Source organism: Anguilla anguilla, chromosome 2 (assembly GCF_013347855.1).
Source record: "Anguilla anguilla isolate fAngAng1 chromosome 2, fAngAng1.pri, whole genome shotgun sequence".
NCBI classification, from domain to species: Eukaryota; Metazoa; Chordata; class Actinopteri; order Anguilliformes; family Anguillidae; genus Anguilla; species Anguilla anguilla.
In genome coordinates, this window is record NC_049202.1 from 7,458,598 (window position 1) to 7,480,137 (window position 21,540).

General features: G+C 46.6%; 1 protein-coding gene across 2 annotated transcripts; it reads right to left on the reverse strand.

Annotated features, from left to right (window-relative positions):
• Positions 1 to 2,870: 2,870 nt before the first annotated feature.
• On the reverse strand, positions 2,871 to 21,096 carry ero1b (endoplasmic reticulum oxidoreductase 1 beta). Of its 2 annotated transcripts, none has more exons than XM_035406654.1 (16): positions 20,580 to 21,096; positions 17,993 to 18,112; positions 14,760 to 14,843; positions 14,472 to 14,513; positions 10,285 to 10,367; positions 10,030 to 10,103; positions 9,534 to 9,654; positions 9,338 to 9,384; positions 9,029 to 9,040; positions 8,882 to 8,908; positions 7,994 to 8,086; positions 7,424 to 7,670; positions 6,994 to 7,063; positions 6,007 to 6,093; positions 5,404 to 5,537; positions 2,871 to 4,421 (listed from the first exon to the last, which is right to left on the reverse strand). In XM_035406654.1, exons 1-16 carry the CDS (start codon positions 20,748 to 20,750, stop codon positions 4,361 to 4,363), a joined length of 1,473 nt encoding a protein of 490 aa, XP_035262545.1. In that variant the 5' UTR covers positions 20,751 to 21,096; the 3' UTR covers positions 2,871 to 4,360. The 2 variants fall into 2 exon arrangements, with proteins under 2 accessions (XP_035262545.1, XP_035262546.1); XM_035406655.1 differs by lacking the exon at positions 20,580 to 21,096 and adding an exon at positions 19,112 to 19,405.
• Between the last annotated feature and the right edge of the window lie 444 nt (positions 21,097 to 21,540).

Sequence of the window (21,540 nt, forward strand, 5' to 3'; positions counted from 1 at the left end):
TCGCATAACATTGTGGCCATTTTAATAAACTTCAACCACGTGGTCCTTTCTCATCCCAGATACGTTGAAGGTTTAAGGACTAAAAAGGATAAAGTTACGATATTTTGGTTTTGTTTACGGTGTACAGACTTTGCTGGGTGGTGTTACTGGTTTCCTAAGGAAGAGGGGCATTTTGTATGGTATTTTATATGTATAATTTCATTGCAATATCAAGTATTTGTCCTCAGCTTTTGTATATCCGCCCACGTTAGCACATACTGACCCCTGAACTATGAATAAAGGACACTTTGTAGTAAGTTTCATTCACGGTATGTAATGTGGAATCACATTCATGATATATTATATTATATTTTGGGTCACACATCATCACAAGTGACACACTGAACTGCAAATGATAAACAGAAATGTTTTATTCCTCCTTTGAAATAAATATACTCAAGTACACACAACAATATAGGTGCAACTATAGGTATTTTGAGAAAGAAAAAAAAATCAGAATTTCCTTCTTTAACAAATGGTACAAGATCTTGTCAGTTTGCAGAATATGTCAAAAGGCAGATAGTCAAACACCATAAAGCAGACTACTGGAGGCGATCAGTTTAGTCAATGAGTGCAAGCTTCAGAATTTTAATTTATTTTTTTAAACTTTTAATTTTTTTTCCTTTTCCATCATTTATGAAATATTAAGGCAGACAGTGGATTGCACGGAAAGTTCTGGTGCTTTTGAAAGTCATGCAGCTCACACCAAGGCAAGAGAAGGCCAACCAAAGTGCTGCTTCTAAACCCCTCCCCCTACACGTTTTTGGCTCCGCCCCTTTCCCTCAATTTCTGCTAAAGCAAACGGCGCAACAACGCGCAATTATTCAACACGTGGAAACACACGTGCTCGCAAATGCGTATCTGCGTGAAAATGTGCACCCCAGTTAGGGGTCAATTACATCCGAGATTGGTCAATTCACTGAAACCAACTGAAATTAGAATTTGTCACTTGAAAAAAATCCATGCAAAACTTTACGGTCCGTTTTTCCGTTCTTGAAATGAACTGAAATTAAATTTACAGAATTGTCCAAATCTAGATGGATTCAATGCCAAGGCTAGTATCCACGCACTGAAAAAATTTTCTAAGAAAGTTGGGGGAGGCATACTTTGGAAAAAAAAAAACCCAAAAAAACCTATGATCACATGCCTGGCTGGACAGGCCAACATCACGTACAAATGCCTGTCGGGCACTGCTCGTCCTTGCCAAACATTTCCAGGTTTTTGATTTTTCAGTGAACTGGTCTAGGTGCCTGTGTTTACGGGCTGAAATGGAGGAGAACCAAGGTAAGGGTGTAGCATTAGCCCTGGGGCAGGGTGTAGCATTAGTCCTGTAGCAGGGAACAGTATTAACCCAAGAGCAGGGTGTAGCATTAGCCCTGGGGCAGGGAACAGTATTAACCCAAGAGCAGGGTGTAGCATTAGCCCTGGGGCAGGGAACAGTATTAACCCAAGAGCAGGGTGTAGCATTAGCCCTGGGGCAGGGAACAGTATTAACCCAAGAGCAGGGTGTAGCATTAGCCCTGGGGCAGGGAACAGTATTAACCCAAGAGCAGGGTGTAGCATTAGCCCTGCAGCAGGGAACAGTATTACCCCAAGAGCAGAAAGGCTCAGCAATGAAGGGGTTAAAATGACCCACAGGAGACCCCACAGGATACACGTCACCGAAAGGTCGGCTTCTGACCAGCGCAGACGCGTTTACCGCTAACGTCAGACCGCGCCACAGCACGCTCACAGCTTGGAGCTTCAAGTATTGCTACAGCTAAACGCCGGCTGGTCATGTGACAAAAAAAAAATCCAATCCAAGAGAATTAAAACTATTACCTCAGGAGGTCACGTCAAAGTTGATTTTGTGCCACGCAGGAGCTAAAGGGGGGGGGGGGGGGGCTCACACTGTATTCTGGCAAAAGAAAATATACTCCTGCGTTTCTTTCTTTGGCATCAGACTGATACACCGTCGCGTGTGTCCTTTTTCACGGCCTCAGGTTCTGTGCTGCAGGTGCAAATGGCAAATTCTGTCACAGATTTCTAAAAATGCCAAGCTTTGTAAAAAGTAAAAAAATAATAATAATAATAATCTGCTGTAGGAGCACGCGCGATAACTTCTGCTTCGGCTGGTTTAGCGGTGTGCTTGACGTGCGGATGTTAAGCTTCGCACGTCTTCGTGGCGGGGGCTGTTCCCGTCGTTACGACGACGACGAGCGCACGCTACTCTGCTCGTTAGCAACACGGCCGACACTGAAGCGCCATCGGTGATGGACGGTCCTCCGAACACGGACACACACACCCGCTCGAACACGGACACACACACACCCGCTCGAACACGGACACACACACCCGCTCGAACACGGACACACACACACCCGCTCGAACACGGACACACACACACCCGCTCGAACACGGACACACACACCCGCTCGAACACGGACACACACACCCGCTCGAACACGGACACACACACCCGCTCGAACACGGACACACACACCCGCTCGAACACGGACACACACACCCGCTCGAACACGGACACACACACCCGCTCGAACACGGACACACACACCCGCTCGAACACGGACACACACACCCGCTCGAACACGGGCACACACACCCGCTCGAACACGGACACACACACCCGCTCGAACACGGACACACACACCCGCTCGAACACGGACACACACACCCGCTCGAACACGGGCACACACACCCGCTCGAACACGGACACACACACCCGCTCGAACACGGACACACACACCCGCTCGAACACGGACACACACACCCGCTCTCAGCAGACCTTTAACCGCCAACATTACCCTCACGAAAACAAAATATACAGTACATACTGAAAACGTCGCAGACTTGTTGAAAGCATAGCAATACATTTCACAGAATTGTAATATATTGCAATCTCTGAAGGTGGCAATAGTTTACAAATGTGCTCATATATTGTGAAGTGTTGCAATACCTTGACGGCATATTCACATATATTCCAATTGAAATTCAGGACACGGCCACTGCAAGAAAAGTTTGGCAGAAAGTCCTACAGTCATGATTCGGTCGTGACAACCCCCAACAGTTCTGAGCTGCAATTCAAAATTCCTATTTCTCCCTGCAATTCAAAAAAACAAATCCTGTACATTTCTGTACAGCGTAAATTCCCCTACACAGCCACACAAAGCATATTTCTGAAGACAAAATGGACTCCTGTGAGAAAAGCACCCATATTCCCATGATAATGAATCACCGTAAGTCGCGTTGACTGTTTGGAAAAATGAGAGATCGTCTACGCTCGTTATGATCGCCATGTTTCAAGGGGAGAGTACATTCTTTCTCTGCTTCACACGCTCTGGTCCCACGCTGTAAAAAAACGAAAATAAATTCACCAACATTTTGTCAGAATAAATACAGGTGCAAAATACTATAATGCAAGGAAAGGAACGTTGTAGACCTGTGATCTACATGTTCCTAAGCCACTCTCCCAGTGCTGTTTATCTCTCAGCTTTTCTCCCATCGATGCATGTGTGAAATTACACACCATTATCCATGTGCTAATATCACTGACAGGGACACAGGTCAAATCAGACTGCCCCCCCCGTACAGCAAGACCACACAAAAATAAAATTGTAAATATCTGGGATGCAGAAAGCAAGTTGGCAAGAGGTTTTTTTTTACTTTCAGAAGACCAGCCTAAGCCCAGCCCAAGTTAATACATGCAATTCTGCCAAACGCAAATTCAAACACACACACTCACACATACACGCGCGCGCAGGCATACACACACACACACACACACACACAGGCACACACACTCGTGTCACACCCGCTCACAAAGAAGCATACGTGTGCACAGAGAGACAGTCATACAGACATAAGCCGGTTTGGGGAAACAGATAAGCATCAGATCACAACCAGTTTCCTAAAGAGGGAGATGCAGAGTGCCGAAATGAAGCTGTGCCTCTTCCACTCTGTACTGCACCCCTCGAATGGGGCGGGGGTGTGCACGGTTAGGGGGGGCGAGGGCCCAAACAGTCCCAACAGCGTCCCGAGCCAAGACGGTTCAGGAGTTAAAGAAGAATCCTTATGTGGGTCTACGTAGCGGTCTAGGCCGTCTGATTGGTCGAATCGTTGGGCAGTTGGACATGGAACGGGCAAGGAGGAGATTTCATCCGAGTCTGTTTTACTTAATTTTTTTCTTTTATGTTTGTTATTTTTCTCTTCTTCTGGGCCTTGATCCTGTAGTCCCTGAAACAGCGGCCTTATTCTCGGGCAGGATAAGACTATCGCAGTGTCCTCCGGGCCGCTGCTGCCCCCTACTGGCTGGGGGTGTTCGTTACCTGACATCATTCAGCAGAGTTCTGAAATTGTGCACCTCCTTAATGCTAGTGGAGAGCCTGTGAAACAAACATCATCGGTTAATAAAACAGAATAAGCCTGCACAACACAGCCTCAGTCACCATGACAACATACCACACCCCCCATTTAAATTTAATACTATTCTACGATGACATTTTTCAGGATAACTATGACTTTCCCATATTGATGTTTGGGGTAACAGTGAAGGTTACTTGGAGATACAGGGCTACGTTTGTGAGAGGAACATTCACTTTGAGGCCTAACTTTAAAGAACATTTTGTGTGTGAAGTGTCCAATGACTTTGGGAGTGGAATTAGTACAAAAAACAACGGGTGAGAAACTTCTTAGCACTATCGCCACAATGACCTCACCGGAAGGGGACCCCAGTTAGCCAGAAAGATGGATGACTTGCAGCGGCTTATTTAATTTCATTTTAAATCTTCTCTGACTTCTCAAGGACAGCGAGACATTTGACAGTTTTCCATAACTTTTCTATGGCTTTCCAGATCTCCTAAATTTTAATGGCTTTTCAAGGATTTTCTGGGACTGTGTGAAGTGAATATTAGAGTTTCGAATTTCCACCCACATCTCTGTGTCAACAGCTCCACCTTCAGGACACTCTGTGTCCTGCAACAGTTTTTTTGACAAGAGCCAAAACCCAGTGAGTGAACTGTCCCTCAGAGCACAATGGGACCACAGTTTCTTTCACCCCCTTTTAAGGCTACAAAATCCCAGCAGGGACAAGGACAGTGAACTGTCAAAGAAGGTGGTGCTCTGTGGGGTGGGGGGTGGGGGGGGGACTGTATTGCTCATCAGCGAGGGAGAGATTCCTTGTCTGCCTCGTTAGATGACACAAGAAGAAAAGCCTCCATTCAGTCTGCCTTCAGGTCTTCAGTAGACTCTCTTATGGAGAATCCCTTGCGCTCATCTTACACACATACTCCATTTACGCTGCTGGGTATCTACTTCCTGAACAACCGGCAGGAAGAGGAAGCCGTCAGGGCGCAGGGCGGGGCTCACCTCCCGAAAGCGTTGAGGAGCGCCACGATCTCCTGCCGCGTCAGCTGGAAGCCTTTGGACGGGCTGTTCTCCGGAAGGTTCTTTATCTCCTTCTCGGAAAATAAGATCTTGAGAGCGGTGCCCAGGCCTTGAGTCTTTGGGAGGAGGAGGAGGAGGAGGGGGGGGGGGGGGGGTGGAGGAGGGGGGGAGGAGATGTGTGAAAATCAGTGTGTTTACAGACAGAGGACAAGACACCTTGCTCTCATACGCAGACCTGAGGTTAATCCTGCGGGACTAGATGAGTCATGACAGTGCAGGTGCCCAACACCCAAACCTTCAAGAGCGCACCAGCCCTGACACGGTTTGAGAGACAGAGAGTGACAGACAGACACGGACAGCGACGGAGAGAGAGCTGGAGAGAGAGACAGAGAGAGACAGAGAGACGGAGAGAGACAGAGAGAGAGAGAGAGACGGAGAGAGAGAGAGAGACAGACAGAGACAGAGAGAGACAGAGAGAGACAGAGAGAGACGGAGAGAGACAGACAGAGATGGAGAGAGACGGAGAGAGACTAAGAGAGACAGACAGAGATGGAGAGAGAGAGAGAGACGGAGAGAGACGTGTACCTGCAGTTTCCCCCACAGACGGCACTTGCTGCAGCCCACACAGTCCATGATGCGCGAGATGTTTTTGAAGTGCAGCCTGAACTCCTCCTACCCACGGCAACCGCAAAGGGCACGTTCAGGAAGACAATGACAGGTTAGCATCGGAGCAGTGTAAGAGCATGTTCAGCTAAGGCCTCCAGGAACCGCTAGTTCAAAATCAGGCAGCCAACAGAACGGAAACACAAAACTGCGCTTGAACTTTCTCGATTTCAAACTTCTGTCTTTGTGATCACATAGTAAAACAAACAGATCTTTTTTGGGTAACTTACTATAAGTTTAAATATAAAAAAAGTTATTCCTCAAAGTGTACCATCCAAGAAATAACATCTCTAAAAATGGACTTTCGTTAATTTGATTTCTGAGCCTTCCTTTTAGCACCATAGCAAACTCTAAAACATCTACATACTGCATCAGATACAGAAATTAAAATTCATGCTAAATTGGGAGTTCTTAAAAATAGTACTTCCTGTCTAACTGTAAAACTGAGCACTGTGCAAGCAGAGTCAAATTCACAACATTCTCAGATCATGACACAGCCATTGAGAAGGGATGGGGAACCCTGAACCTTGAAGAGCCTGATCCATTTCGGGAATTCCAGCCAACTCCCGCTCTTGATTATTTAATCGGATCCAACTTACATGACCTGTCACTTTAGCTAAATTTTCGGCTCAGAGGACTGATGTCGTTTCCCCATGTGAAATGTTTTATGGTTTTCTAATCTAAGAGTGAAACGGCATCAGTCAAACAGCAGCCAGCTACAGCCGTAGATAAACGCTGAAAGGGGGCTATAAACAGTCCCAAATTTAATAGACTGTCACAACCACAGAGGACAGAAAGTTAGACAAGAGCCTTAGACAGAGCCCATTGGCTGGAATAAGGATCCAATCAGAGGGAAGGAAACCTCAATCGCTGACGTCCACTGTTCAGACTGAGAAGCAGATGGGCTACCTTTAATGTCTTGGCCTCTATCTTCTGTCCGGCGAACATGGACTTCTCGTCAAAGTGCATTGGGAAGGCCCTAGGGAAGAAGACAAGCCCAGATAACAACTTTTAACACTGAAGGGTTCACACTGAGTTCCAGCAGGAGCACCCAAGTCCTGAGGCATCAGACTCCAGACCTGGAGCACAACAGCGCTTCAGCAGTAGACCCTTAAGTGTTCCCCCTCCCCCCAGGACTGGAGTTAACCCCACAGACACAGCGCCCCCTTCAGGAGTGAAGTCTGAGATCCCTGCACTAACCCTCCAGCAGCTACAGCTGTTGTAGCTTTGATAGCGCAACACCAAGTTAAAATGACAAACATTTAGGAAAACAACAGGAAACAAAAGTTCAAAAACAATAAACGCTCTAAAACACGTTTTTTTAAAGCGTTGGACTCACTTGGCGGCGTTGAAGATGCGGAGCAGCAGCTCCTTGGTGGCAGCGTCCTCCTGGGCCCTGCCGGTGTACAGGTTGACGATGGTGCGCTCGAAGTAGGGCGCCACCTTGGACAGCGCCCGCAGCTCGATCAGGTACAGGAAGTACAGGTTCTTCAGCCGCCGCGTGCCCTCCCCCTTGGTCTCGGCCGGGTCGAAGCGGGTGCGGAACTCCCGCACGTTCGGGCCCCACACCGCGCGACCCCAGCCCTCTGTGGGTGAAAGGTCGGGGGTCAGGGGTCATTCAGCAATGATACGGCAGGGCACGGTGAACAGACGGGAACCAGGGTACCAGTCTCTCATTCTGAGCTAAAAAAAAAATGGCTAAAGTGGTCCAGCTCAGAGCCATAAACCCCGCCCACTTTTCTTTAGGGATGTAACCAATCACATCAACTCAGCCGAGGCAGATCCAAGATGAAGGCTACAAATCAAACTGCCAATTTGAACGTAAAAGCAGGAGATGCAGAAAAGTGGCCGAATAGCAATTACAGGGGTCATAGTTCAGAGGTTAGGGGTCAACAGGTGAGTCTCTTACCGTCCAGCAGGTACGCTGCACACAGGTGGATGTTGATGCTGCTGTGCAGGCCAGAGATCAGTCTGTAGAACACCCTCTTCTCCAGACAGAGCCCTGGGGGGGGGAGGGAGGGAGAAAGGGGGGCGCCAGGTTGGACACAGCCTCACCACAGCTATTCCTCTGCGGGTAATGTGACCCTCCCTGAGGGAGGGTGGGTGATGAGTGTGACTGTGATGGTGCAGAAGAGGAGGATCTGTGGGGCTTTGTGTGTTTGCGAGTCCCGGCTGGGTCAGGGGGGCTGTATTTCAGCAGAACAGATACAGGGGTGATGGATGCTCTTCCCTTCTGACTGTGAGAGGGAGGGTGTGTCTGGGACTGAGACTGAGTGAGTTATTGTGTGAGTTTGTGTGTGTGTGTGAGTGTGAGTGAGCATGAGATATAGTGTTTGTGTGAGACCTTGTGTTTGTGTGTACGTGTGCATGTGAGTGTGTGTGAATGAGTGTTTATGTTTGTGATTGTGTGTCTGCGCTATTGTGTTTGTGTGAGACCTTGTGTTTGTGTGCGTGGCTTTGGAGGGGAAGCTCTGAATGGCTCTTGTGCAGGTAACCCTAGCTACATATCAGCAGGTACACAATGGAGACCCAGTACGGTGACTCAAGTGCACATGGGAAATCTATGGGCCCTTTGTAACCAATCAAATGAGGACTCCAGCACTAGATAACGCTTGAAGGGCTGGAGAGACAGCAGCAATTGAGATGAAAGAAAGATGATACGGTCAATATCAATGTGCCACGATCTGTAGACCAGTGACTTTGCAAAGCTTTATGGTGCCATTCAAAAAGAGATATAGGACTGTAATTCTTGAGGTTTCTCTGTGCACACTTTTGAAATTGCAGAATAGTAAATTACCTTCCAGCCAGTTGTAAAAGCCTTCACCTGTGTGTGACAAAAACATGTTAATTAAAAAATGCCCTCTAATCACTATAACTGGAAATAATATTGTTTGATATGCATAACTTTCATAATGACTATTCAAAGCAGGTTAGCACAACTCACCATCATCATCTCCTGTAAGAGAGAAAGAAGAAGATTACATTAGCAATTCACATTCAGTTCAGGGACTCTGAATGTGACTAAGCTACTGCATAATAAACAATGAAATAATCTCCATGGCGAGATTACATACAACCTTACATCGCATGCAAATGTGGCTTTAGGGAGTGGTGTGTTTGAGTTTGAGCTGGGCCCAGAAAGACATTCTACATTAGAGAGGATTCGGACATGCACACACACACACACACACACACACACAGACAGACACAGATACAGACACAAACAACACACATACTTTGTAGGGACTCTCACCTCTGCTGGGTGCCAGGGGGTTCAGGGGTCGATACACTGACCTGGGCCTGCGTGAAAGGGCACAAACACAGTCAGGTGCCTTGCAAGGACGTGTGTGTGTGTGTGTGTGTGTGTGTGAGAGAGTGTGAGCGAGAGAGAGAGAGATAGAGCGTTAGCACTGTCTAAAGTGTACTCAATGACGCGGGCTTGGGCTCACTTGAAGCAGTTCTCCTCGTAGATGCTGTTCCACACCCTCCAGGCGGACGGGCCCTTGTACCCGGTGTAGCGCTCCGGGTTCAGCAGCAGGTCCACGTACTCGAAGTCCGGAGACGTTTCGTCTGGGGGGGGTGGGGGGGTGGGGGGGGGGGGTTGGCAGGGGAAGGAGGCGCTGTTACACAGTGAGACGAAATGGAGAAATCCACCAGGGCAACATACTCTCAAAGGGGCCCCGTGCACATGGTCTATCTGATGAGGTGCTTCTAATGAGGTGAAAGCCTTGACGCCATTTTGGAGTGTAAAATCATGAGAACAAGTTATCCCAGTGCACCAACGCCCTAATGGCAAATGCTACAGCCAACTGCGTGTCATCTTACAAGGCTGACAGGCACAACCAACAACCAACCTCTCTGACTTTTACTCAGAAGAGAAGAAAAGAAATGTACAAACGTATATTCATAAATGAACTGGTAAGAAGAGGCAGGTGGGAAACGTACCGTCCAGCTCGCAGAAGTGGTCCTGAGCGTCGTCGTGCCGGGCCCAGTCGGCGAAGGCCTGCTTGCTCTGGTTACTGCGGCAGAAAGAGACATTTTAACACGGCGAGGAGCGTCACCGCCACACTCGCTAACCGATTAGCCGCCGCGGCTGCACTCAGTTTTAGCGTGGCCTCAGTGCGAGGTTAAGGCTCCGGTTTAAGGGGCCTGCGCCGGGACACTCCGTCCGTCTCCATAGAGACGAGCGGGGGGACTCACCTCAGTGTGTTGTTGATGGCTCCCAGCTCGTGGACCTGTTCACACTCCTCTATCTCCGACACGGAGTTGGCCGCCTGGGAATACTGCGACGACGCGGTGGAGGGCGAGAAAAGGAGACATTGGGACAGAAGTTAGGACTCAAAGTGAAGTTAGCATCAAAGCCACTGACTGTTTTGCTTCAATTCATACGGAGTGGCAAAAGTGACACGTTCATGGATGCAGAACAAAACAAAAAGAAAGCGAAGAGCCATTTTGATTGTGTGCCCTACAGATTACCCCTGTGTAGCCAGCACATTATGTCCACAGAGTTTGCCATTAAGGACCCATTAATAATGCCTTTCACCCAGGGCAGTGTGACTCTGTCTCTTCCCTGCCAACCATAGACACGGGGGAGAGGGGTGTGTGTAGGCCTCAGAGCTGGAGTCCCCCAAGAGACACCAATTCCCAGCATGCCTAATGAGTGACTGGAACCTACAGGGCTGAGCTCATGTGACCTTTCAGCCCCTGAATGTTCCAGAACATCCCAAAGACAGAGGCTCATTGACAAGGAACATTGTTCTATTGCCCCCCCTCCCCCCTCCCCCCTCCTCCTCTCCCTCTCTCCGTACTGCTGTATTACATAATAATCTCTGTTGCATGCTTATTACATTAGTCTTCGGATAAATTCAAATTACAGATGAAGAGAATTCGCTTCTGAATTCCTTAGCACAGCACAATAAATGTTCAGGCATAAAAAACGAGGACTCCGGTGAAAAAACTCTGGGCCAGATCAAGTTTGTTTTAAGAGCGACAGGCGGTAGAAGAATTTGTCCTCACACACACTCAGGACGCAGGCCAAACGTGCGGGGCGTGTTTCTGCCGCTGGGACACGGCGGAGAGCCTATGTGAAGGTGCGGCGATACACAGTGTCATCGCAGCTGAAATCCCCCCCCCCTGGTCTAAGGGGGGGCGAAGGTGTGAGATTCCACATGGATTAGGACCCGGCTTACGGACAGAACAAACAGAGCGGGGCCTCACATCCACCAGCCCCCCCCCCAGGGACCAAAGTCCCCTGATCAAACGGGAGCGTCCCATTCGCTCCAGCTCCCCGCAGACATTCGGATGAATTTTGGGAATTCCACACAGCCTGAGATATAGAGATATAGACCGCACCAACTCCTGCACACGCACACACACACACCTGAAATGCCTCATGTGACCAGCTGCTGGAATTCTCAAACCCAGTGCAATCTAATCTCAATTTAGAAAAAATAAAACGTGGGCGTGGCAGAGAAAGAGACTTTTAACGCAAAAAAAAAGAAAGATACCCACAAATAACGCATAACCAAAAAAATTAAATTAAACCCAAAAACACAAACATAAAAAGGGAGGTAAAATAAATTATTTCTTAAAAAGAAAGTGAGAAAGATGAAGTCATAGAGATCGAGTGAGTGAGTGTGTGAGAGAGAATAATCCCTCCTGCCTCTCTTGCTTCCTCACAGCCATTTGAAGAAGATTCTGGAAAAAGGCGACACATACTGTACGTCACCTTTGACCTTTTCGCCCCTCTGCTTTCAATTACCACACACCCCCGAAACGCCGCGTGGACAAATAACTCCAGGAAGTGCCAGGCGGCTGTTCTTAAATGCCCCAACTGTACTTTTCCCGCACGCTTCGGCACGTCCCATTGGAGCTAGAATCAACGGCGCGCTTCCTGCGTGCCCAGTATTCTGACAGGAACCTCTGGGAAAAACCTCTGTTAAATAAAGCAAACGGTACCAACCGAATGCCAAGTCACAAGAAACCCTCACAAAACTGGGTTACAAATTCCTCGCATATTTACCAAGGTACCTTGTCTGGTTGAGTGGCACTCAAAGGTTCACCCAAGCCACAGTAAATTCCACCCAGAAAAACGTACATGCTTTCAGGGCTTGTGCCGGTGGATTCACATTTATATTTGTTGAACTTTTGCGGTCCTCTCTGCCCAGACCTAGGAATCTGCAGATGTTAATTGCTGGTACATTTTCGGTTGGGTCTGCTCTGATTCATTCGCACTCATTCAAAATGAAATAAATATTTAAGGAAGATGAAACAAATCAGCACACGGACGCTCACAAAGTCCTCCCCTCGCGTTTAAGGAAAGCGGTTTGGTAGAACAGAAGGAAGCTGGCAAAGGGGGGGGGGGGACCTGGTGAGGTGTTGATGCTGTAAGATCTGGTGGCGGGAGGCCAAGTTCTGCGGACGTGACCTTGGTGTGGGGGGGGGGGGGGGGGTGTAATCAGTCCAGATGTCCCAACACGTCAGCCTTGCCTCAGGACAAACACACCCTCCTCTCCCCAAACCCCTGGCAACCACCGCACGGGGGATGGTGGGGGGGGGGGTACGAGCTGCTGCTGACTCAGCACTGAGACACACCGTGTCCAGGACAGCTCTAAATGCTGCTGAACAAACAGGCACTGCCTCCTCCTCTGTTTCCACCCCCCCCCCCAAACCACCACCATCACCGCCATAAAATTCAGATTGACAGATTACTGATCAATTTACAACCAATATACATTTTCACCAATATTCTAAACGAAACCCTTCTTTCTCCTTATGGTATGTTTATTGAAATTTCTGAGGGATACATATGCAGGAGTAATTTCTATTGTTTACAGCATCATATTTGGGGGAAAAAAAGCAGCCAGAAGAAGAGTTTTTTGAATAACAAATATTAAATATCAATACTTCTTACAGCAACAATCTGTAAAACAGCAGCTCCTACAGAGTGTGGTTTCTAAGTTTTATTTTCACACGGAGACGGTTGGGGAGGATTCAGCCGTAGGTAGGCTGCTCACAGCACCAAAAAAATACACTCCCCTGAGGACAAAACAAATTAAGAACCTGTCTTTATGCCTCTCTCTCCCGCGAACGATGATTTAAGCTGCCTACTCAGGAAGTACAGTACGGCCGCACAAACTCACAATGAGGCCTCACCCTGTGAAAATGCAGCTCCAGACAGGGACTTCCTTTACAGCTCTTTCACTTTCACAAAGCCTGTCTCTCTTTCCGAGCAGTCTTCTTTTCAGGCTGCTGTTCCTTATTCAACTTCAGTTACCATTTAAATTTTAAGGAAAATAATTTTTAATTTGTGCATTTACTTATCTTATGAATGAATCCTCTTGCTATAAAAAAAACACTTTGAACGCAATGTATTCACAATTCAATATTCTATTCTCATATTATTATTATTTTTATTATTAGCTGAAGTTGTCGTAGTAACAGTAGCAGTCGCATCAGTCGCAGTGTTTTTATTACAGAAAAGAAAGCCTGGGAGCACTCTGGTTCAGTCGCAGTTCAGAGGCAGAGAGGACGTGATTAATCGCAAAAAGAACCCCCAGCCCACCATATGCTGCACGGAACACGTCACCAAACGAGGTGCACACCCTACCTAATTACCCAAAAGACAAACCAAATTTAGGACAAGCCGTTTCAACAACACCAGCGCGATTGAGAGGTACGTCTCTGAACGACACAGCGAAATGACGCACACACGCGCACGCGCGCGCGCACACACACACACACACACACACACACACACACAGACACAAAAATAATGCTACAGCCCCACACTGCAGCAAATAACACACCACCTCAGCTCACGCTGCGGTTTACGGTCAACTCTCCATTAGGGAAAAAGGTTAAGCAAACACTGCGTTTTATGGTCACAGTGTTTGGAGAGAACAGATCTGAGTCTGTGTATTTGTTCAAGACAAAATAAATATTCATCGCACCAATTCTAGAAAGAAGCTACTCTGAAGATTAAATATTCACTACATTCTTTCTTTTGGCTTATCTTGGAGAAAAAAAAACATGAAATGAAAATGGACGTGTGAGGGATAGATGGACATAATGACGGACAGATTTAGATCAGTGATACCCAACCCTGTCCCCAACCCGGAGATCTACCATCCTGTGGCTTTTCATTCCAACCCTAATTTGGCACACCTGACTACTAATTAGCAGAGCACAAGATAGCACAAGGTACTTTGCTAATGAATGAGCTGTGTTTTTTGTTAGGGTCAGTGCAAAACCTACAGGATGGTAATTCTCCAGAAACAGAGCTGGTTACCACTGATTCAGACAGACAGAGAGACAAACAGATATACAGTCAGACAGACACAGACAGTAAGAACATGTATGGAGGCATCATTAGAAGGTGAACTTACTTTATTATAGTTGCCAGCTTTTATTCCCACAGGGATTTTGCTCTGTAAAGAGGAGGAGACAGGTGAGCAAATCACCAAGCAGATGAAAGCTAACTTTCATCAGTACTAAACAAGGAAAAAGATGGTGATGGCGTAGAGTGAAAGTTTGGGTACGGGTAAGTTTGGGTATGAATATTTAACCTGAAATGCTTCAGTATATATCCATTACGCTAGCAAATCTTAACACCACCCAAACCTGGGTGTAGAAGGGGACACGCGTGATTGGTGGAGACGGCGGTGAACTCTGACCTCTGGGCAGGGCTCCACCTGGCAGTCCTTGATGGCGCAGTGGCCATCGTCTGGCCAAAACGGACAGGGTCTCTTCAGGTTCACCTGCGGAAGAGAAAGGAGCGAGTAAAAACCCACACTTCTCTTCTTTTACTCACCTGACACCCAGCTGTCAAACACCACGACCGGCAAAAACACACACGGCGGGCTATGACTCCCCCCCAACCTACATGAAAAAAATATCCTCCTTATCCAAAATACTCCGCTGTTGAGCCCAGTCTGGAGGTTCTGGATATGCGTGCTTATGTGTGCCCCTTTGAGAGGTGCTCAAGCGTTGGGCCAAGCGGTAAAAAACAAGATCAGCTCCCCCACGGCTCTGGGGAAACGTTCTCATCTTTTACAGACTCTTCTCTCTTCAGGTCTGCTACCACAGCAAATAAACACCCCACAGGGACCGGAGCATCAGGGGCCCCCTATTCAGAGAGACAACAGCAATCCTGGTCCAAATAAAATAGCTCAAAATTAGTCCCCAGCCCTTTCTGCAGAAATACACATTTATCAGGCCCTGATTGGTGCCCTCCGGCTTAGCAGAAACGACCACTCCTTTTTTTTTTTTTTGCTGGGAATGCATGCAGCAAGGGATTATGGGCCGTGACATTTAGCAGGACCCGAAGTGAACGGCGCTCCTCTAGAGGACTCTGGGAAACGTGTCTGAGACCCGCCATCTCTGCGGACGGGGGTTTGATTGCGCACGTTCGTCCAAACCTGCAGAAACAGAGCCTGGGACGCTCCACAGTCCCTTAACTTTTTCATTTTTGTGCGGCGGGACGGAGAAGAAAAATAAAAACCAGTCCTCTGCCTCTGCGTTAAAAAGAGGAATTAGGCTACATTTTAACTGGTACAAAAAGAAGAACGGCAGACCACACAATCTGGTGTAACGTGACTACGCATGCACGCAGGGACGAGAGTACCCGCCGTTAGACGAAGGAGGAAACGGCAGCCGAAATGCATCTCATGTATTAAACCAAGAATAGACGGCATTTGACTGCTGCGTCTTGCTGAGGTACATCTGAACCGGGGCTGTGCAATCTCTGAATCTCAGTAGAACATTGACAGAAAGGAAAACGGGCACACGGCGCTTCGACCTTGGACGCAAACGTGGGAGGTTAGGATAGGACAAACCAGCTGCCAATCAAAGCTGGGACGTTCAAAATGTAAACTGACTGAATTTTTGTTTTTTTTGTTTTGTAAACTGTATGGTCAATCTGACCTGGATCACTCACAAAAATAAGGCACTCAGAAGCCACAAAATCAGGCATCAGAGTATTACTGTATAATAGAGTCAATGGAACCCTGTTCCTACAGAGTAATGTCCATTTCTGGATTTCCTGCAAACTTCTACTCTTAATTGTTTACATTGCTCCATTTACTGATAAACTCATGAACTGAACAAGAAAACTGCTTTTGTGTCCCTGTGTGAAGCATGGTACTGTGGGCTAATCCACGAGAGAACCGGCATTTGCGTATACAGGCAATTATCTAATTCAGCACGGGTAACTGGTAGAAGCCAAAATCAGGCATAGACACAGTCTTCCAGGAATGGGATTCCATGTCCATTTGTACTAGGTAAAATGTTGGTTCAAACCGACGATGTCCTGTGCTCCAGCTCAAAATGGCAGTCGCCTCTTGAGCCCTGTTTTCAACTACAGCAGGGGTGCGCAACTCCAATCCTGGAGGGCAGGTCTGCGTGCTTGGTTTTTGTTCCAACCAGTTACCTCAGTTTTACTGAACACAGTACAATCTTTAAGATAAACTTGCAGTCGGCGGCTGCAGCTGGCACTGATGCAAATGTCAGATTAAGATATAATTGAGCTATTTAAATAAATAAGAGCAGGACGGAGTGTGGCACAGTGGGTAAGGAACTGCGCTTGTAACCGAAAGGTCGCAGGTTCGATTCCCGGGTAAGGACACTGCCGTTGTACCCTTGAGCAAGGTACTTAACCTGCATTGCTTCAGTATATATATCCAGCTGTATAAATGGATGCTATGTAAAAAGTTGTGTAAGTCGCTCTGGATAAGAGCGTCTGCTAAATGCCTGTAATGTAATGTAATGTAATGTAATGTTGTCACAAAATCATGAAAGACAGGCCCTGCTTGTACACCCTGTATTACTGACAGTAGAACCCTGAAGAGCCTCAGGATTTGCTGGTTTTTATTGTTACACAGGAATTAATGGCTCAGTTAAAGCAGCCGACAACATAGCTAACTCACATCACCTGGTATCACGGGTCTGAATGGATTACTGACTTCAAAATGAAAACAAAAAAACCAGCAGACCCTGCAAGTATTTATTTATTTACTTTTTGCTGGCCGGTTGCAGTAGGTAGTGTCAATCAGATAAACAGCAGAAAAAAAAAAAAAACTGTCCTGACTCCAAACCCTGAGGTAATAAAAGGAAAAACTGCAAAGGACCTGAATACTTCTGCAAGGCTCTGTAACTGAAAAGAAAAAGCTCCTTGAGAACGAGAATTTGCATACATTTCCCCACACCCCGACCACCCTCTTTGTCTGAGACTGAATGTGTAGCATCGAATAGCTCGGATGACCACGAATGAATCTGCATTTGGTGGTTTTGTGGGTGTGGTAAGGGATTTCTTTTTCCTTTCATTTGTTTGAGATGAACAGATCTGTACCTGGGATTGCAAATTGTATTGTGTTTACTGTCGGGCTGGTAAAAATCCAAAAACCAAATAACAAGTGAATATTTGCCCAAAGCTTGTCACTTAATCTTTGAATGTGTGGGTGTGTGTGGCCCCGTGTGAGGTGACAGCAGTGTGTTTTTTTGAGAGTGTGTGTGTGTGTGTGTGTCTGTGCCTGCGTGTGTGCTTGTGTGTGTTGTGTGGGTGTGTGTATGTGAGTGTGTGTGTATGTCTGTGCCTGCGTGCGTGCTTGTGTGTGTTGTGTGGGTGTGTGTATGTGCGTGTGTGTGTATGTATGTGTATGTGTGTGTGTGTGTGTGTGTGTGTGTCTGTGCCTGCGTGTGTGCTTGTGTGTGTTGTGGTGTGGGTGTGTGTATGTGCGTGTGTGTGTATGTATGTGCGTGTGTGTGTATGTATGTGTGTATGTGTGTGTGTGTGTGTGTATGTATGTGTGTGTGTGTGTGTGTGTGTATGTATGTGTGTGTGTGTGTGTGTGCAGCATATAAACCAGCTCAAATGGCTCCTCCTGAGGGCCCCCACCCAGAGCACACTCACCCTGTAGTATCTGAAGTAGTCTCTCTCCAGCAGTTTCTGGATGCTCGGGTAAATCTTGAAGTTGTTGAAGACATCGATGCTCTCGATGTCGCAGAAGCAGTCGTCCAAGACGCCGGTCAACTGGAGAGAGAGCACAGCCAGGAGCGGAGAGGTTAAAACCACAGTCTCAGCAGCACAGCGTTTCCAAAACAGGGGCCAGGAGAAGCCTGCCTTTGCCGAAAATCACACCCGTACCCGGCTACAAATGAGCCCCAGCATGCGAGGTTAAGACAGGGGTCAGGGCTTCATCCCATCAGAGTACCCCGGTTCAACATCACACTTTCTTCTGCAAAAGCCCTAGCGAAGCCAAGAGGCCAATCAGCCCTCACTTTTAAAAACACAGGCAAAAAAGTGAGAAAAATATACAATAATGATGCAAAAACCACTGTGGGCCAAGTTAGTGTTGTGGTCATTTGTCCATTCTATCTTTGCAGTTATAGAAGCACGACAAAACGACAGTTAGTCACAGTCACATTACCTTACCATATGTCAACACATCGATAATTTAACCCACAGATCAAGGAAGGAATTTCTCCAGGTAGTGACTGCCCAGTCAGCAAATGGGAATACTAAAGAGATGTACAGTTACCCTGTAACCAGCAATAAGAAAGCAGTGGGTTGGTTTCATAAGAAATAATTTCTGTCTTTGCAGTTATAGAAGCACCACAAAACAACCTAACCACAATCCTCGGCCCAGTGCAACCTCTCCCCTGATAACTACGGGCATCGCTAATTCTCACTGCATTGTAAAAGCATGCTATGTAAAAGCAACTGCGCAGTGCTCGAAACCACACGTATTAATTATTTAGACCTCGTCCAATCTAGGGAACGTATCAGGTAACAAGTGTGCCCTCATAACAACATTTTCTCCCCCATGCAAAAATACAAAGAGGAAAAGCTTGGTAATGCATGGTGCTAGCAGCGTACACGCAAGGTACAGAGACATTTCGAGAGACGTTGTCGTCAAAACTACCAAGTTCCCCTTTTAAGTTTCAACACAGAACAAGCTGTTGCTTGGCTACTTGACTTGAGCGCTAGTAGGGCGTCCATCCACAAACACAAGAAATGATTAGCTCTAACCTCGGATTGGAAGCATCGCGAAAAGATGAAAGAGAGAAAAGATGCAGTCAACAGGTTGAAAAGCGCACCGGACAAGCTGCCGAGTCGCATTATTGTTTTCTATTCGTTTTTTAAAGTAATTCACTTCTTTGAGGTCTATCCGTACTTGAAGAATTAATAACGTTTTCATCCATGCAGACCCAAACTAAACTCCTGCGTAACTAGAAACATTTCTTGCGACTGAAACAACTACACGTCTTTGATAAAAAAAAAAAGTAGGAAGATGCAACAGCGCGAGTTGAGCTGTCATTACTTTCCCATGCTCCGCCCATACACCCGCCCCTAAACAAAGACCGGTCAGTTTCACTTCAGCCCCGCCCAGCTCCCCCTTCTCGACTTGTAGTCGTTACCTAAACCAAAACGTACACGACGCCAACGGTCTTATTCGTTCCCACGGACTACAAGTCCCAAGCATTCTCTATGAACGATCTATCCAATCCGAAGAGACCACGGTGTTCTAATGTATTGAGATGGAGGTTACGCTATATCCACTTAAAGAAACTCATTTCACAAGAACAAGGCAATTCAGACAGAAATATACTGCAGGCGATTTCTTCCAAAGAAATTGTTTTTTTGATACAGTAGGATTCTAGAAACATAACCGTTGATGACTACACCCTGTGCACCAATGCGGTGATGAGGAAAAACATATTAAATAAATAAGTTCAAAATAAGGTAAATTGAGATCGACTATGATCATTAGGCTCCAATATACAATATACTAAAGAAATTATTAATGGATGTCAAATTCTAGATCAGTCTCAATGACAACAAAAGGGACACATTTCTGACTGTTTCGACTTGTTACTTGATGTTACATCATCGCATATAAATGAAATAGGGCGCATCGTATTAACAAAACTGCAAACTATGGTAGTCAGTTTGAACATAAAATCTACTTTGTGTGTGTGTGTACTTACTCCCAAGAACAGCATGATTAGCAACAACAGACGTGCCAAACTGCACAGATTAGAATGTCATCATAATAGATAACTTTTATGTGAATAATTTATTAAATTGTTTTCAAACTGGGGTTGTTAGCTAGCTTTCAAATGTGTGCCAGGAAACCGACTGTCTGGATGCTGGGTAAATTCACCAAGTGAACCTTGAATGGTGAATAAACAAAATATATATTTTCTAAAAAGTCAATGCGTCATAATAAATATACGTAAAGTTAGCAGAGCAATGTATCCATTCAAGTTAGCTGCAGTTCAAACTGAAACTACCTGGCCAGCTCCGTGCGAGTCTTGCACAGTCCATTTAAATTCTATGCATTTGGATGACGTCAAACAAAAGTGACCGTAGAAAATACCAGAACACAGGTATCAAAGCCTTTCTAAGTGGCTAACGATGAACATTGCAATGTGATCATTAGCTAACGATTAGCTGTTATTTTACAGGAGATGATGCGGCACAAAGATGCACTTACGTGACAAAAACAGCTTTGGTCTTCGCTGTCGGCGGCCGCGGCGCTGCCAGAACGTTGGCTTTGCGGCGTCTTGGAATTGATGTTGTTGTTGAACCAACCCAAAACAAAGTGTCCGACAAGCACCCACAGTAAAACTATCAGTCCCCCGGTCTGTATCGTGATCTTTATCATCACGAATTCAAAGAAAATGCTTTCTTTGAAAACAAACCAAAAATCTAACGAGTGGTGTGATACGTTTAGAGATGCAGGAGCAGGCTAGCTGAGCACAACCACGACCAGTAGCCTATACGATTCCGTGGTACATCCAGGCGATCCGCAAGCCGAAAAGTGTCACTAAACTATTCCTGACAAATTAAAGACGGTTTCATACGAATCTGTAAGGCAAAGAGCAACGTCTGTCTGTGTACGAGCAATCCAAATGGCAAACGCGAAAGGTTCCGCACCGGAACACCCGAGTCGCCGACATTCAGTTTACATGCGGCCCGATTTGTCCAAGGATTACGGGAAGTGTTGCATGCATAAGAAAAGAGAGTTCTGCTACTCTACCGCTTCTAGTGGCAGCATGAGAAATACAATTTGGCAGGGGTCTCGGTGCGTTTAAAGGGAAAGTCCATTTTTAAAAACATTATGCCAGTTTCAGTATCTTACATGTTTCACATCAGCACGGGCTGTGTTCTTGTGCGATGAAAGATATCTTATATATTACAGATGTTTATGGTGACCTGTCGGCTTTAAAATGGCTGGTATAGGGGCTCGTGGTCTATATCAAGAAAATGCACTACAATCGACTCCAAAGCAGCTTTTCAAGCAACTATACAGAGCTTGTCCGTCCATCCCAGAGACCGTAAAAAAATAGGTCCATCCACTCACTGTTCAGTGCAGTATCCCAGGTAACACAGTCTCGTTCACTTCATCATGAAGCCCCTAGAGGGCACCATCTTCATTTTGTATAAGCAAGGAT

Coding starts and splice junctions, on each gene's coding strand:
- ero1b (XM_035406654.1), bottom strand. CDS start 20,750: ATGATAAAGATCACGATACAGACCGGGGGACTGATAGTTTTACTGTGG. Junction 9,385..9,533: donor TACGAGGAGAACTGCTTCAA/GTGAGCCCAAGC, acceptor CCTTTCACGCAG/GCCCAGGTCAGTGTATCGAC. Junction 7,671..7,993: donor TGCAGCGTACCTGCTGGACG/GTAAGAGACTCA, acceptor TTTCACCCACAG/AGGGCTGGGGTCGCGCGGTG.